The 13,704-nt window shown below is 37.7% G+C and overlaps 1 protein-coding gene across 2 annotated transcripts; it reads right to left on the bottom strand.

Annotated features, from left to right (window-relative positions):
- Positions 1-744: 744 nt before the first annotated feature.
- LOC127176126 (serine protease 23) lies at positions 745-13,403 on the bottom strand. Of its 2 annotated transcripts, none has more exons than XM_051127607.1 (2): positions 13,276-13,403; positions 745-2,758 (listed from the first exon to the last, which is right to left on the bottom strand). In XM_051127607.1, exons 1-2 carry the CDS (start codon positions 13,297-13,299, stop codon positions 1,610-1,612), a joined length of 1,173 nt encoding a protein of 390 aa, XP_050983564.1. In that variant the 5' UTR covers positions 13,300-13,403; the 3' UTR covers positions 745-1,609. The 2 variants fall into 2 exon arrangements, with proteins under 2 accessions (XP_050983564.1, XP_050983565.1); XM_051127608.1 differs by lacking the exon at positions 13,276-13,403 and adding an exon at positions 5,103-5,398.
- Between the last annotated feature and the right edge of the window lie 301 nt (positions 13,404-13,704).

A 13,704-nucleotide genomic window follows, 5' to 3' on the forward strand; every position in this document is an offset into this window, starting at 1 on the left:
TCAACCTAAAAATTAACCTGTTAATAATCAGAAACAGCTTAAGAAATACAGTATTTGAAAAACATTCTTTTACATTAGTATTTAACAAAACATTTCGGTAAAAAAAAATGGGATTTATTGATGAATGAATTAAATGTAAGGTACACTAGACCATTTGTTTTTTTAAAAATCAGTTACTGGACATTTTGTCATGTATTAAAGCACTGAGCTACTGAAATACTAAATAATGCAATCACGTCAGTATAATCGCTACTGACTACGGCTAAGCCATGTTGTGAAAGACTCAATGAAAGATGTGCCAACGTCAACCAGTGGAGGGCAGTAGAGATTCATTTCAAAACCCCACCGAAAAAACGGAACCTTCTACCGTCTTGTGCTGAACTGCAATCGGTGAACTTTTCCCACCGCATTTTGGTCATTTTGAGATTATGAATAAACAAACCACAGGCCAGCAGTAGCCACTAAACTAACATACTATAAATTAACAAATAATAGCAGCCCAAAGTGTTACTGTCCCTGTAATAAGTGACTGACAGGATCATTTTTTTTTTCTTGTTTTTTTTGGACATGCACTTACCACCAGAGGGTACCAGTGTCGCATTTTACGTACAGACCCCAAAATTGTAATCTCTCCCTCTCTCATTTGTTTTTAAATATTAGTTGAAACACACAACTCAGAAGCATATCTAGTGTTACCATTAGCTCATTAAGAAATCACCTTAAAAATTTGCAATAACAAGGACAGCAAAAACAAGACATAAGTTTATTAAAATAAAAGCTTTTTAAAATAGAATTATAATCATTTAGCCCACAACCTTTCTCATAGTTTGTTTCCAGTCTTTATATTAATCCAACATAAAAGAATAAAGTTATTTTTCAACAGAAACTGTAATGTTACCAGTATGAGGTCTTCATCTGTCTGATATAAAATGAGTATGTAACTGTAAAAGAGTGAACCATGTTCATAGCGCCAGATGAATGTATTAACAAACAAACTGAAGATTTTAATTCATGCTTTAAATATATATATATATATATATATACTCTCTCATTTGAACACCCATACTACATCTCACAGTCGTCGATTTTGTCATTGTGGTAATCATAAATCAGAAAACAAAAATAGTATGCTTAGCAGACCAAATTGCGTAGCCCTTTTGCATCTACTTTTAGTCATTGGATAAGCTCTGTGTATGTTAATCTATAATTAAGCAAACCCCAAGTGATGAGATGTGAGAAGAAAACATGTATCCATCCTAAATCGACTTTCTAAAAGTGCAAAGAACAGACTGATAGTGTAATCTGAAAAAAGCAAGGCTGTGGAGAAAATCATATAACTGAGATCAGATGTCTACTTAACACTGGCAAAGACTTGACAAGATAAATCTACTGTGTTGTAGGATTCTATGCGTAAAACTAAAGGTAGTGGTTAAGTAAAGTTCCAGCTCAGCCCATATGAGTGATCAAAGCCTGTGGTTAGCGATCCTCCAAACATGGACCTTCTTTCTTCTCAGATTCAGTAGCCACACCCGTAAAAGGACTGTAAAGTGCAGTTTCCAACATCAGGCATGTCAGTTTGAAATTGTCCCATTCCTCTTGGTCATATTTTTTAGTCCTGACTGCAATCCACCTTATTTCCATGAACCCAGTAACAGATCTGAGCAAACTTGAGAGGAGTGAAGCGAACGGCCACGTTGTAGTCGCGATTCTCACCGTTGATTTCCAGCCACTGGTGGCCTGAGAAGATCCCAATGACTTTGCGCTCCCAGCGCTCTAGTGTATCGTCCCACACGCGTCCGTAAACACCAGAGCCGCTTGCGCCAGGGCGGGCGTCACAATGCTGATATATTAAATCATTGGACTCATCCTCCACTGGACAAAAGCGATACACTAGTTCCCCAGGCCGGTCGCTGTCAAATCCAGAGAAGTGTATGCGTTTACCAGCCAAATTGTCTGAGGTGGGCGCCACAGCCAGGCGCATGAAGGGACGCCGGTGAGGCCAACGCAACTCTAGAAGCGCGTAGTCAAAATCCATGCTGACCTCTTGAGGCCCTTGAATCCAGCCTTTAGGAACACGTGTGCGTTTAACTCTCACCCAGCGCACCAAGGGTTTCTTTGCGGGAGCCTGACCCAGCCTCGTACCGTTAACAGACGGAGGGATTAGAAAGCCCACCCTGAGTTTCCGCGCTCCTTTGACGTAATCCTTCCCATCATGCACGCAGTGAGCTGCGGTCAGGACGTGCTGCTGGGACACCAGAACTCCAGTGCAACCGGTGGAGATGCGAACGGCTGTGGAGAACGGGTAGTCTAGAAGAAAGTGGTCACCGCGGATGTTAAAGCGCCCGTCTGATCCGTAGATCTGCCGCTTTAGTCGCTTCCGTCTGGGAGAGGTTACTCTGGGCTGTGTGTAAGGAAGTTCAACGTCGTTTTCTTCCAGGTCTACAGTGGTTAAAGTTCGCGAGCCGTCGGAATAAAGAGTTTCGAAAGCTAGGTGGTCTTTATCTGTGTCTTCACCTTTGTGGTAGCAGCTCTCGTTGCAGTGAGTAGTGAAGTCCAGCTGAGCTTTGGCGCTGAAGCGGGAGCGGGACAGCGGCAGGGTGGCGTGAGGTATCAGCGAGGGGAGGTGGATGTGGGACTGGTGGCGAGGTTCTCTCACTGAAACCGAGCTGGGCAGGAGGAGAAGGAACAGCAGGCCGAAACAGCAAGGATGGGCCAGACCTAATCTCCAGTTAGGCACCATGGCTGAGACGTATGCAACCTAAAATCAAAAACAAAATATATTCAAGCATGAAATAAAATGTGCCAATATGTATTTTGCAGATACAAAGTCAAACGTTTACATACACCTTGCACAACGTGCAAACTATTAATTATTTTACCAAAACAAGGCATGTTATTTTTTAGTACTGACCTGAATAAGATATTTCACTTAAAAGATATCTACATTTAGTCCACAAGAGAAAATAATAGTTGAATTTATAAAAAATGACCCTGTTCAAAAGTTTCTTAATACTGTGTTGTTACCTGAATGATCCACAGCTGTGTTTTTTTGTTTAGTGATAGTTGTTCATGATTCCTGTGTTTGTCCTGAACAGTTAAACTGTTCAATGACTGTATGATTTTGAGATTCATCTTTTCACACTGAGGGACTCATATGCAACTATTACAGAAGGTTCAAATGCTCACTAATGCTTCAGAAGGAAAAACAATGCTTTAAGAGTCAGGGATGTACATTTTGAACAGAATGAGGATGTGTACATTTTTATTTTACCTAAATATCATATTTTTTTCATTTAGTACTGCCCTTCAGAAGCTACAGAAGATACTTACATGTTCCCCAGAAGACAAAATAAGTTAAATTTACCCTGATCTTCCAGTTAAAAAAAGTTTCACCCTGGCTCTTGATGCATCGTTTTTCCATCCAGAGGTTCTTTGGATTATTAAACTATTGCACACTATAGACTGGAATGCACTACACGACATGACACAACAATTTCCAGACAGTAGGGATTATGGTATTTACAAATGTTTACAAAGAAAAACAAACCTCAGTTTTTTCTGAATACAATAAATTCATACAGAAACATGCACCTTGTTTCGAGACACGACATGACAAATCATTTGCTGCGTCTGAATACTTCCATACTATCCATCTTATTCTTCAACGCAGAAGTAATAGAGAAGAATAACAACGTGCAGTAAATGGTAAAACTGTTTGCACCACAAACCATTGTGCTCATAATTAAGATAGTACATTCAAATAATAGGGTAAGACACGCCAATTTGTAATATCAAGCAGTAAAACCAGCTATTTTGTACAGCTAAAAATAGCTGGATGTGGATGAGACCGGAAGCCAGACCCATAAAATTTACTAATGGCCGTGCCCACTTTTACATGAAGAAAAAGGTGGATATCGTATGTGAGAAACAGTTTGTGAAGATTTTTATTAGAAAAACACTACTTCTACAGAGTCTCTGTTATTCTATTAAACCACAGGAGAGGAGAATAATAGTGAAGCGTCGCAACTAAGTAACAGTAACAACACGACGGATGTAGTACGTCCAAATTTTATTCATACTACCCATTTTCTTGTACTTGTTTAATGGTTGAGACGTTAGTTAACTAAATGTTAAAATAAATGTAGTACCTACCAGACATCATGTGATTTTGGATGCAGGCATCGTGTTTTAAAAAGTCCTCAAATGATCAAAAGTTCGGATATGCTCCGAATTATAGTATGAAGCTAAAATTCGAAGCGAAATCTTAAGTCTGGTTCTGACTCTCGACCTGAATATACATTGGGGTAAAACGTAAGAAAAAGTCGTATACAATACGTAAGATTTAAGAAAAAATTACTAGACTATTTTAAGAATTTTGCTGAAAGATGCGTTGAGGAACCCAAAATCGTTATTGTATTTTTGTATAACTTCTTTTATTATGCCTTAGAATTTTATTATAGTCTAAAAATTTTCATTTAATGATTGCCAAATCCCTGCCTTGCCTGTTGCATAATTTACAGTCTGGGAAAAAAGTATCAATGCACGACGCACATAGTCGTCTATAGACATAGGCGCAATACAAATTTCTTGAATAGTCCTGGTATAAAGGGATGTTTTCATCTGCTCTATTCATCATGGACACCCATGTGTGACACCTGGGGAATTCCATGGACACAACCTGTTTCCCACAACATCCCTTTGTCCTGAAACCCCCCAATCTCGTCTTTTTTGTTGTCTTTCACATCATGAATGAAAGTCCAACCAACCCTATCCACGCCTTGCGTTGTTGTTAAACTCAAGGACAACAAACTCTGTTTACCTACCCTCACTTTCCCATTGCGGCTGTACAAACCAACAACTGCAACGCACTTGCGCAAAAAACGGCTAGGACATCCAAATCTACACAAACTGAGCATTTTACAATGGGAAAACGGCTTGAAATACATTTTATTTTTTTTTATATAACTTATAATATTGTGATAATACATGCAGCCAACAAGATCAGCAGTGTTTGACCCGTGCGCCACAGCTTTACGCACACTCTGTGACGAGAAAATAACAAAAACAGTTTAAAAGAAATCCGCTAGCGGATGATACTTAACTTCAAGCGGTGTTAATAATAACCAAGGCTTGTTTAAATCCAAATCACAGATTCCTCTCCTGGAAGTTCACCGGGTATCCCAGTCTCCAGGTTTACTCCCATCTCCACTATGAAAGTTTGTGCTGGAGTGCGTGACAGGTCCGCCAAAGACATACACAATCCTTTTAACGCCTGGTCTTTCTTCAAACACTCATTCTTTTCAACAGCCCTTATTTCATCACATCAGACAGCATACTTGCCCTCCGTTGAATGGTGTAGTACAAAACTGAGGTCGTCCAAGCCCAATAACCAAGGCGCAATGTTGCGCCTCCCCGCGTGGTCCTAGTGCCGCCGCCGCAGGGATAAAGGCAAAGATGGTGCGTCCAAAAGCAACATCTATGTGTGAACAGTCTGATACTTGTTCAGTACTGTACTTCCTTCTGCTTCAGTCGTAATTCTTTAAATGTAACGAGCAACCTGTCTGCTTATTCTGGCCATGCCTTGGCACACATTAAGAAATTCTTGCAGGTGTTATTAAGCTGTCTATCAAACAGGCTAGAGTCAAGGCAAGCATGTCTTGAGGATATACATTCCTTTTCACTAAGTGATATTACACTGCATGTACTACGCCACTCAAAGCAAGCGCAAGCACAATGTACATGTGTTTAGGTAACTCTTTTAGCTTATTATGACTTCTTAAAGCCACCTATTGATGTAACTAATCTTACCTGTATGGGTTAAATGAGTTAAAATGCCCGATTGTTCTAGGGTTGGACTTATAGCAGGACACATTCCAGAAATACTTGGGTGTGTTGCAGTCGTGATGGCGTCTTGAGCCATAGTGCAAGCTTGAATATAACCTTCTGACCTTGATCTTCCTCAAGCACTCGCACCACTTGCCCTAACCTGCACGAAACGCTTCGGAAAGTTCTCATTCAAAAGATTTACATTTCTCAAATGCATTGCACAAAACAAGGGCTTTGATGTCTAAAATAAACACCCTTCAACCATATGTGTGTGTGTGGCAAAGACAAAACAAAAACAAAAGAGATTCAATTGCATTTGTTCCTCAAGTGCATAACAAAAAGCATATCAAATCATATCGCTTTTGCTCAACTAAACAAACCATTCAACCATGTGCCAAAGTATGCTAGCCTGCAGCCTCGGAGTAAAAATAATAGAAAAGATAACTGTGAGATAATTGATTGAAAATAGAACAAGTCACAATGTGACATATATGTGACCCTGGACAACAAAACCAGCCATAAGGGTCACTTTTTTGAAACTGAGATGTATACATCATCTGAAAGCTGAATAAATAAGCTTGGTTAGGCTAGGACAATATATCACTGAGATAAAACTATTTGGAAATCTGGAATCTGAGGGTGCAAAAAAAAATCTAAATTTTAAGAAAATTGCCTTTAAAGTTATCCAAATAAAGTTCTTAGCAATGCATATTACTAATTAAAAATTCAGTTTTGATATATTTATGGTAAGAAATTTACAAAATATCTTAATGGAACATGATCTTTACTTAATATCCTAATGGTTTTTGGCATAATAGATAAATCTGTAATTTTGATCCATAGAATGTATTGTTGGCTATTGCTACAAATATACCCGTGCTACTTGACTGGTTTTATAGTCCAGGGTCACATATTGGTGTATCTCAAAAAATTTGAATATAGTGAAAAAGTTCATTTTTTGTTTTTAACTTATTTCTAAAACTGAAACTTTCATATTCTAGATTCATTACATGTAAAGTGAAACGTTTCAAAAGTTTTTTTTTTTTTCTTGTTTTCTTTAATGAGCTTACAGCTCATGAAAGTCAAAAATCCAGCATCTTAAAATATTAGAATATTTACATTTGAGTTTCATTAAATGTCCATCCTTACAGTATAAATTCCGGGTATCTCTTGTTTTTTGAAACCACAATAATGGGGAAGACTGCTGACTTGGCAATGGTCCAGAAGACAATCATTGACATCCTCCACAAAAAGGGTAAGTCTCAGAAGGTCATTACTGAAAGTGGTGGCTGTTTACAGAGTGCTGTATCAAAGCATATTAAATGCAAAGTTGACTGAAAGGAAGAAATTGGGTAGGAAAAGGTGCACATGCAACAGAGATGACTGCAAGCTTGAGAAAACTGTCAAGCAAAGTTGATTCAAACACTTGGGAGAGCTTCACAAGGAGTAGAATGAAGCTGGAGTCACCATGCTTAGACGTCTTTAGGAAAAGGGCTACCAAGCTACTTCTGAAACAGGAACAACGTCAGAAGCATCTTACCTGGGCTAAGGAGAAAATGAACTGGACTGTTGCTGAGTGGTCAAAATTTTAAATTCCATGTTGAAATCATAGTCCCAGAGTCTGGAGGAAGACTGGAGAGGCACAGAATCCAAGCTGATAAAAGTCCAGTGTGAAGTTTCTGAAGTCAGTGATGGTTTGGGGTGTCGTGACATCTGCTGGTGTTGGTCCACTGTGTTTTATCAAGTCCAAAGTCAATGCAGCCATCTACCAGGAGATTTTGGAGCACTTTATGCTTCCATCTTCTGACAAGCTTTATAGAGATGCTGATTTCCTTTTCCAGCAGGACTTTAGCACCTGTCCACAGTGTCAAAACCACTTCCTAGTGGTTTGCTGACCATGATATTAGTGTGCTTGATTGGCCAGCCAACAAGCCTGACCTGAAACCCATTGAGAATCTATGGGTTATTTTCAAGAGAAAGATGAGATACAGTCGATCCAACAATATTCAGACGAGTTGAAGGTTCAGTAGTGCCTCAGCAGTGCCACAGGCTGATCACTTCCATGCCACACCTCACTGATGGTGTAATTCGTGCTAGGAGCAAGTAATTTCCTGCAATTTGTGCTGCCGACCAAGTATTGAATGCATAAATGAACATACTTTAAAGAACTTTTCTGTTTTGAAAATCTGTTTTTTGATTGATCTTAGGAAATATTCTAATATTTTGAGATACTGGATTTTTGACTTTCATGAGCTGTAAGCTCTAATCATCAAAATGACAACACAAAAAACTTCTGAAATGTTTCACTTTACATGTTATGAATCTAGAATATATGAAAGTTTCAGTTTTTGAAATAAGTTACAACTTTTCCATGATATTTACATTTTTTGAGATGCACCTGTAGTCACAATTTTGAGATATAAAGTTGTTTATTTTTATGCTGAGGCTTCCATACTGCAGTTAATGTTACTGCTTCATTTCCAATACAAAAGACTTTTTCCACAACACCCCTGGGCTGTTCACTCAACCTGCGGTTTTGCACCAGAATAAGGAATGTTTGAAGTCTTGTAGGGGGTTTTGTAAGTCTGTAAATGTCTAATACCATAGCAAAACACTGTTCAGTGATGGTATCATGTACTACACTGAGTGTCACGGTGGGTGAGCGAGATTCTGTTGACATGTGCTGGCACGGACACGCGGTTCACATTGTCTGTTTCCTGCCCCCTTTCTCCAGGGTTTCTTTCAGACACTTCCAGACATATATCTTATTTAACATCACAAGCCACCAGAGACCGAAGTGGATATCATTCTAGCTGACAAGCCACCGATATTTGCTATGGTCTTTCACGGTTAGCGATAAGGGGTTAGGACATTGGAAATGCAGCCTAAAGCTCATTCACTCGACAGGAATCTGCTACCTTGGACAATCCCCAGATCTCTTTACAGTGGGACTCTTGTTCTTGACCTGTCCTGGCTTCATGCCTCGTAGAGGCCGTGAGGAGGGGCCTCTGAAAGTGTGTCCATTCCTCCAAAGCTGGTCTTTTATCACCTCCAGCTCCAACTCAAGTCCTGTGCCTCTGTGGCCTTTTTTTTCTATTCACCAGGCCGTCTATTTTCAGAACAACTGATTCTTGTCTTCTCTTTTTTTTTTTTTAGACAAACAGAAAAGCCTTTTCTACAGCAGCACTGGGTAATTTGCAGTAAGAGAGGCTTTGATGCTTCTAGTTAATGGAAAATTCTTCCACTGAAGGATGCAAAAAAAAAGTCAATGAAGAGGGAAGAAGACTGGGTTTCCTTTACAGACATATACACAACTGTTATGATTTGATGCTTCAGTTGACTCAGTGAATCACATATTTTGAAGCAGGATATTGTGGCATTTTTGAATTGGTGCCATTGTGGACTGACATACCTCAAATTTCCATTAAAACGCTCAAGTCACCAAGCACAAATTAAAGTGAAGCTGAGCAAAAACAACACTTTTCTAGCTACACTACCAGTCAAAAGTTTTTGAACAGTAAGATTTTTAATGTTTTTTTTTTAAAGAAGTCTCTTCTGCTCACCAAGCCTGCATTTATATGATCCGAGGTACAGCAGAAACAGTACAACTCTTACGATTTACTTTTTTCTGTTTCTTGAATAAAATGTAATTTATTCCTGCAATTTCAAAGCTGAATTTTTAGCATCATTACTCCAGTCACATGAGCCAGAATAGAAATTAAGAAATTAAAATTCAGAAATTAAAATATTGTTATTTTTATTATTATTATGTTGAAAACAGCTGAGTAGAATTTTTTCAGGTTTCTTTGATGAATAGAAAGAAATAAGAAATTTTAAAAGAACAGCATTTATCTGAAATAGAAATCTTGTGTAACATTATAAATGTCTTTATCATCACTTATGATCAATTTAAAGCATCCTTGCTAAATAAAAGTATTCATTTCTATAATAATAAATGTTTCTTGAACAGCAAATCAGCATATTAGAATGATTTCTGAAGGATCATGTGATCTAAAGACTGGAGTAATGCTGCTGAAAATTTAGCTTTGATCACAGAAATAAATTACATTTTAAAATACATTCAAATTTAAACCAGTTATTTTAAATAGTAAAAATATTTCAAAATTTTACTGTCTTTGCTGTACTTTGGATCAAATAAATGCAGACTTGGTGAGCAGAAGAGACTTCTTTCAAAAACACATTAAAAATCTTACTGTTTAAAAACTTTTGACTGGTATTGTACATATATTAATTATAAGTAGGGTTCGGAATCCAATGATTCCAATGGACTGCATCAAAATTGCCTAAAAGTATCTCCTATATTACTATGCAGCGTGATACATGCAACACGACAAGTGAAGTCTGATTTTCAAGCGAGTTACTCTCCTTTTCAGTAAATCAAAACATACAGTGTGTGACCACTGAAAGGGGTTTCTGAGCTAATGATGCTCATGAACGATTCTTTTTAGCCAAAAACATACAGGGCTTTCTGGGAACTGAGATTCCTGAGGTAAAAACTTTTATGAGCCGATTCTTTTGGTCAATAAATCACTGCATGACCAGCAAAGACTGATTTTCAAGCAAAAGATTTTTGTGAATCACAAGCACTCATGAATTACTTGGAGTGGATTCTCAATTTGATTGGCCAAAGAGACCCAATTAGTGTAATTACTGACACATTGTTTATATACCCATGTGTATTTAAAGATTAAGGAATTAATAACAATATATACCACCTCTTTTTGTTCTTTTCTTTTCCGGCTAAAACAATCCCAGAACAGTTAAGGAATTGCAGCTGGACCCAGAATCATTCAGTTCTCTATGATTCCCATCTCAATTATAAGTGATTCACAGATAATGTGTATGGGGGACAGATGATAGCAGACTTTTTGTCTTGAACTGTAAGCTGAGAAGACACAAAAGCTTGAAGAGTATTCAATAACAGTCCTTTTTAAGGGACCATGCTTTCTTCTTCGCAAAGAAATAAAGACCCAGACCTATTCAGTGGCACTCCTGTGACTGTATGTATGAACTCTGTCTTACATACATAGGTGTGGTTTAGTGCACAGCTTCAAATCTATTATAGGGTGCAGTACAGAAGCCCCATTCTCTCCCAACTCTTAATTCCCATTACACTGAGGCTCAGTGTACAGTAGCCATCCAAGCAAATAAGTATTGTTAACAAGATCAGAGACTCCCTCTGTTCTCTTTAATCCATTAATTGACTTTTGGTTCGACCCAGCGATTTGGACTCACAACAGCGGAAAAAAGCTTTTCATAACAATAGTCATTGTGCTTGACTCGCTTCTACAGCATACTGCCAATCACACTCCAGGATGGGAAAAGATGGCACATAATGTGTGCATGGACTATTTCTTCAACCAGATCTTGTGTTAAAAATATAAACAAATAATAATACATTTATTTTTTTACAAATATGCAATGTAGTTTCTCACTTAAAGAGATAGTTCACCCAAAAATGAAAATTCTGTCATTAATTACTCATCCCACTGTCGTTCCAAATCTTCGATCATCTTCGGAACAAAAAAAATGATATTTTTGATAAAATCCGAGAGCTTTCTGACCTTGCATAGACAGCAATGCAACTACCACATTTATATACACTAAAAAATGTTTAGTGTTGGAATATTGCTCAGAAATTGATTGTAAGTTTCATAAATTAGTACAAAAAATGGCAAGTATCACAATCAATAAAAATTAAATTAAGTAGAAAAACTGAAATAGTGAAAAACATACTCTGATAATCTTTATTTACAACTTAATGTTTTACAGTAGGACTAAGAATTTCATTAAGCAGATATGGTTATAGAAATACAGATCCACCATTAGATCAGACCTATAAAGCTAAACAATCTATCTATTTTAAGGGTATCTGCAGGATTTTTAAAATCAAATTTAATACTTTCAAAGACATGCACAAATAAAATTAATACCATATGAGTGGAGTAGGTCAATGTCTATGGTAACATATTAAACTGTAAAATCATTGTGTGGCGCTGACAGCCTTGTGGACATATAGCGCTGTTGAGTGCTGGGTGTCCCAGGTTCGATCCCGGCTTGTGGAACTTCCCTGATCCCATACCCCCCCTCTCCCATTTCACTTCCTGTCACTACTATCCTGTCCTATCAACATAAAAGTGAAAATGGTAAAAATAAATCTTTACAAAAAAACATCAAATCATTTATAGTTTATAGTATAAACAACAAACTTTTATAAAATGATAAATGTTACATTTCAGCCTTATATTAATTTAGTTTAGATTTTTACAGTGCTTACGTTAGCTTCTTGTTGAACCACCGGTTCACATTTACAACTGTGTGTTTGCTGCATATGGGTCTGTTTTTGCATGGTCTAAACAAAAACAGCAGAAGGGCTTAATGAAAATGTAAATTCATTCTCTGCCAGCAAATTGTGCTTTCGTGATCGTAGAAATATAGCGGCGCACAAAGCAGCACACAGTGCTTATATTCATTCCATAAAATCATAGCTCTTGTTAAGATATATCGCAATTCTTGTCTTTCCATCGCCCAATTTAAAGGGGTCATCGGATGCAAAGTTCACTTTTTCATGTTGTTTGAACATTAATGTGTGTTGGCAGCATATGTACAAATCTACCCTATAATGATAAAAATCCATGCAGTGGTTTTTAATTAATCTGTAAAAATAATATCCCCTTTTTCAAATAGAGCCGTTCTCACACTGACAGAGGTCTCTCCTACGATATTTAACTGACATAAGCATCTTACCTCAGACCTGCCTTAAATCAGCTGTAACAGTCCGACCCCCATTGTTTCAATGCTGGAGTAGCAATGTAATCTCTGATTGAGCGATTGAGGTGTTGTGTTGCTGGATGTAATAATGAAAATAGTGGTCGTCATTTACTCCCGACATCTGAGCCACTGAAGATGCAGTGGATTACATTTGTTTGTGAAGGGAATGCGCCTCCCGATCTACATAAATGCGTCTATGTTCGCGCAAATCATTCGCAAATCATCACCTACAGCAGATGTGAGTATAAGGTTTAATCTCTGCAATCACCTTTCCTAAACGTGCTAGTTAGAAAGTTTCGCGGCTAAAAGCGATAAATGCGGCTAAGGTAAACAGGCTTGTCACTCCACAGAGAGAAGACAGGGGCGGGGCCAGCAGAGCTCATTTGCATATAAAAGAACAATCCATCAGAATGGGACAATTTTTGCAGAGCTCATGTTGACAAGGTAAAAAGGGTGTTGTTTTACACAAACATTGAGAATTTTTAACCAAAGTATATTATAGACTTTTCATTAAGACCCTAAAGAATCATATCAATTTGTGGAAAATGGGCATCCGATGACCCCTTTAAGACCTCTTGAAATCATAATTAAACTTTCTCATACCATTTAAAGTATTAGTTCACTTCCAGAATTAAAGTTTCCTGATCATTTACTCACCTCTATGTCATCCGAGATGTTCATGTTGTTCTTTCTTCAGTCGAAAAGAAATTAAGGTTTTTGAGTACAACATTTTAGGATTTTTCTCCATATAGTGGACTTTAATGGGGATCAGCAGGTTGAAGTGGTCCAAATTGTAGTTTCAATGCAGCTTCAAAGGGCTTCTCACAATCCCAGCTGAAGGGACTTGTCTAGCGAAACGACCGGTCGTTTTCTAAAAAAAAAAATAAAACAAAATGAATACATATTTTTAACCACATATCCTTCACACATTACACGGGCACATTGGAAAGGTCACGTGTGACATAGGCTTAAGTGTTTACAAAATGAATGTACAAAGAAAGTCAAATGGTAAAACAACGTTGTCAAATTATTTTGAAGTTGGAGAAGAAAAAAAAAAAAAAACATCTTGGATGACATTGTGGTGAG

Source organism: Labeo rohita, chromosome 14 (assembly GCF_022985175.1).
Source record: "Labeo rohita strain BAU-BD-2019 chromosome 14, IGBB_LRoh.1.0, whole genome shotgun sequence".
Classification (NCBI taxonomy): domain Eukaryota; kingdom Metazoa; phylum Chordata; class Actinopteri; order Cypriniformes; family Cyprinidae; genus Labeo; species Labeo rohita.

Bases quoted from the DNA above. Each gene is read 5' to 3' on its own strand.
- LOC127176126 (XM_051127607.1), bottom strand. From the start codon at position 13,299: ATGAACATCTCGGATGACATAGAG. The intron at 2,759-13,275 runs GTGAGTAAATGA...TTTTGATTTTAG, and splicing joins ACATCTCGGATGACATAGAG to GTTGCATACGTCTCAGCCAT.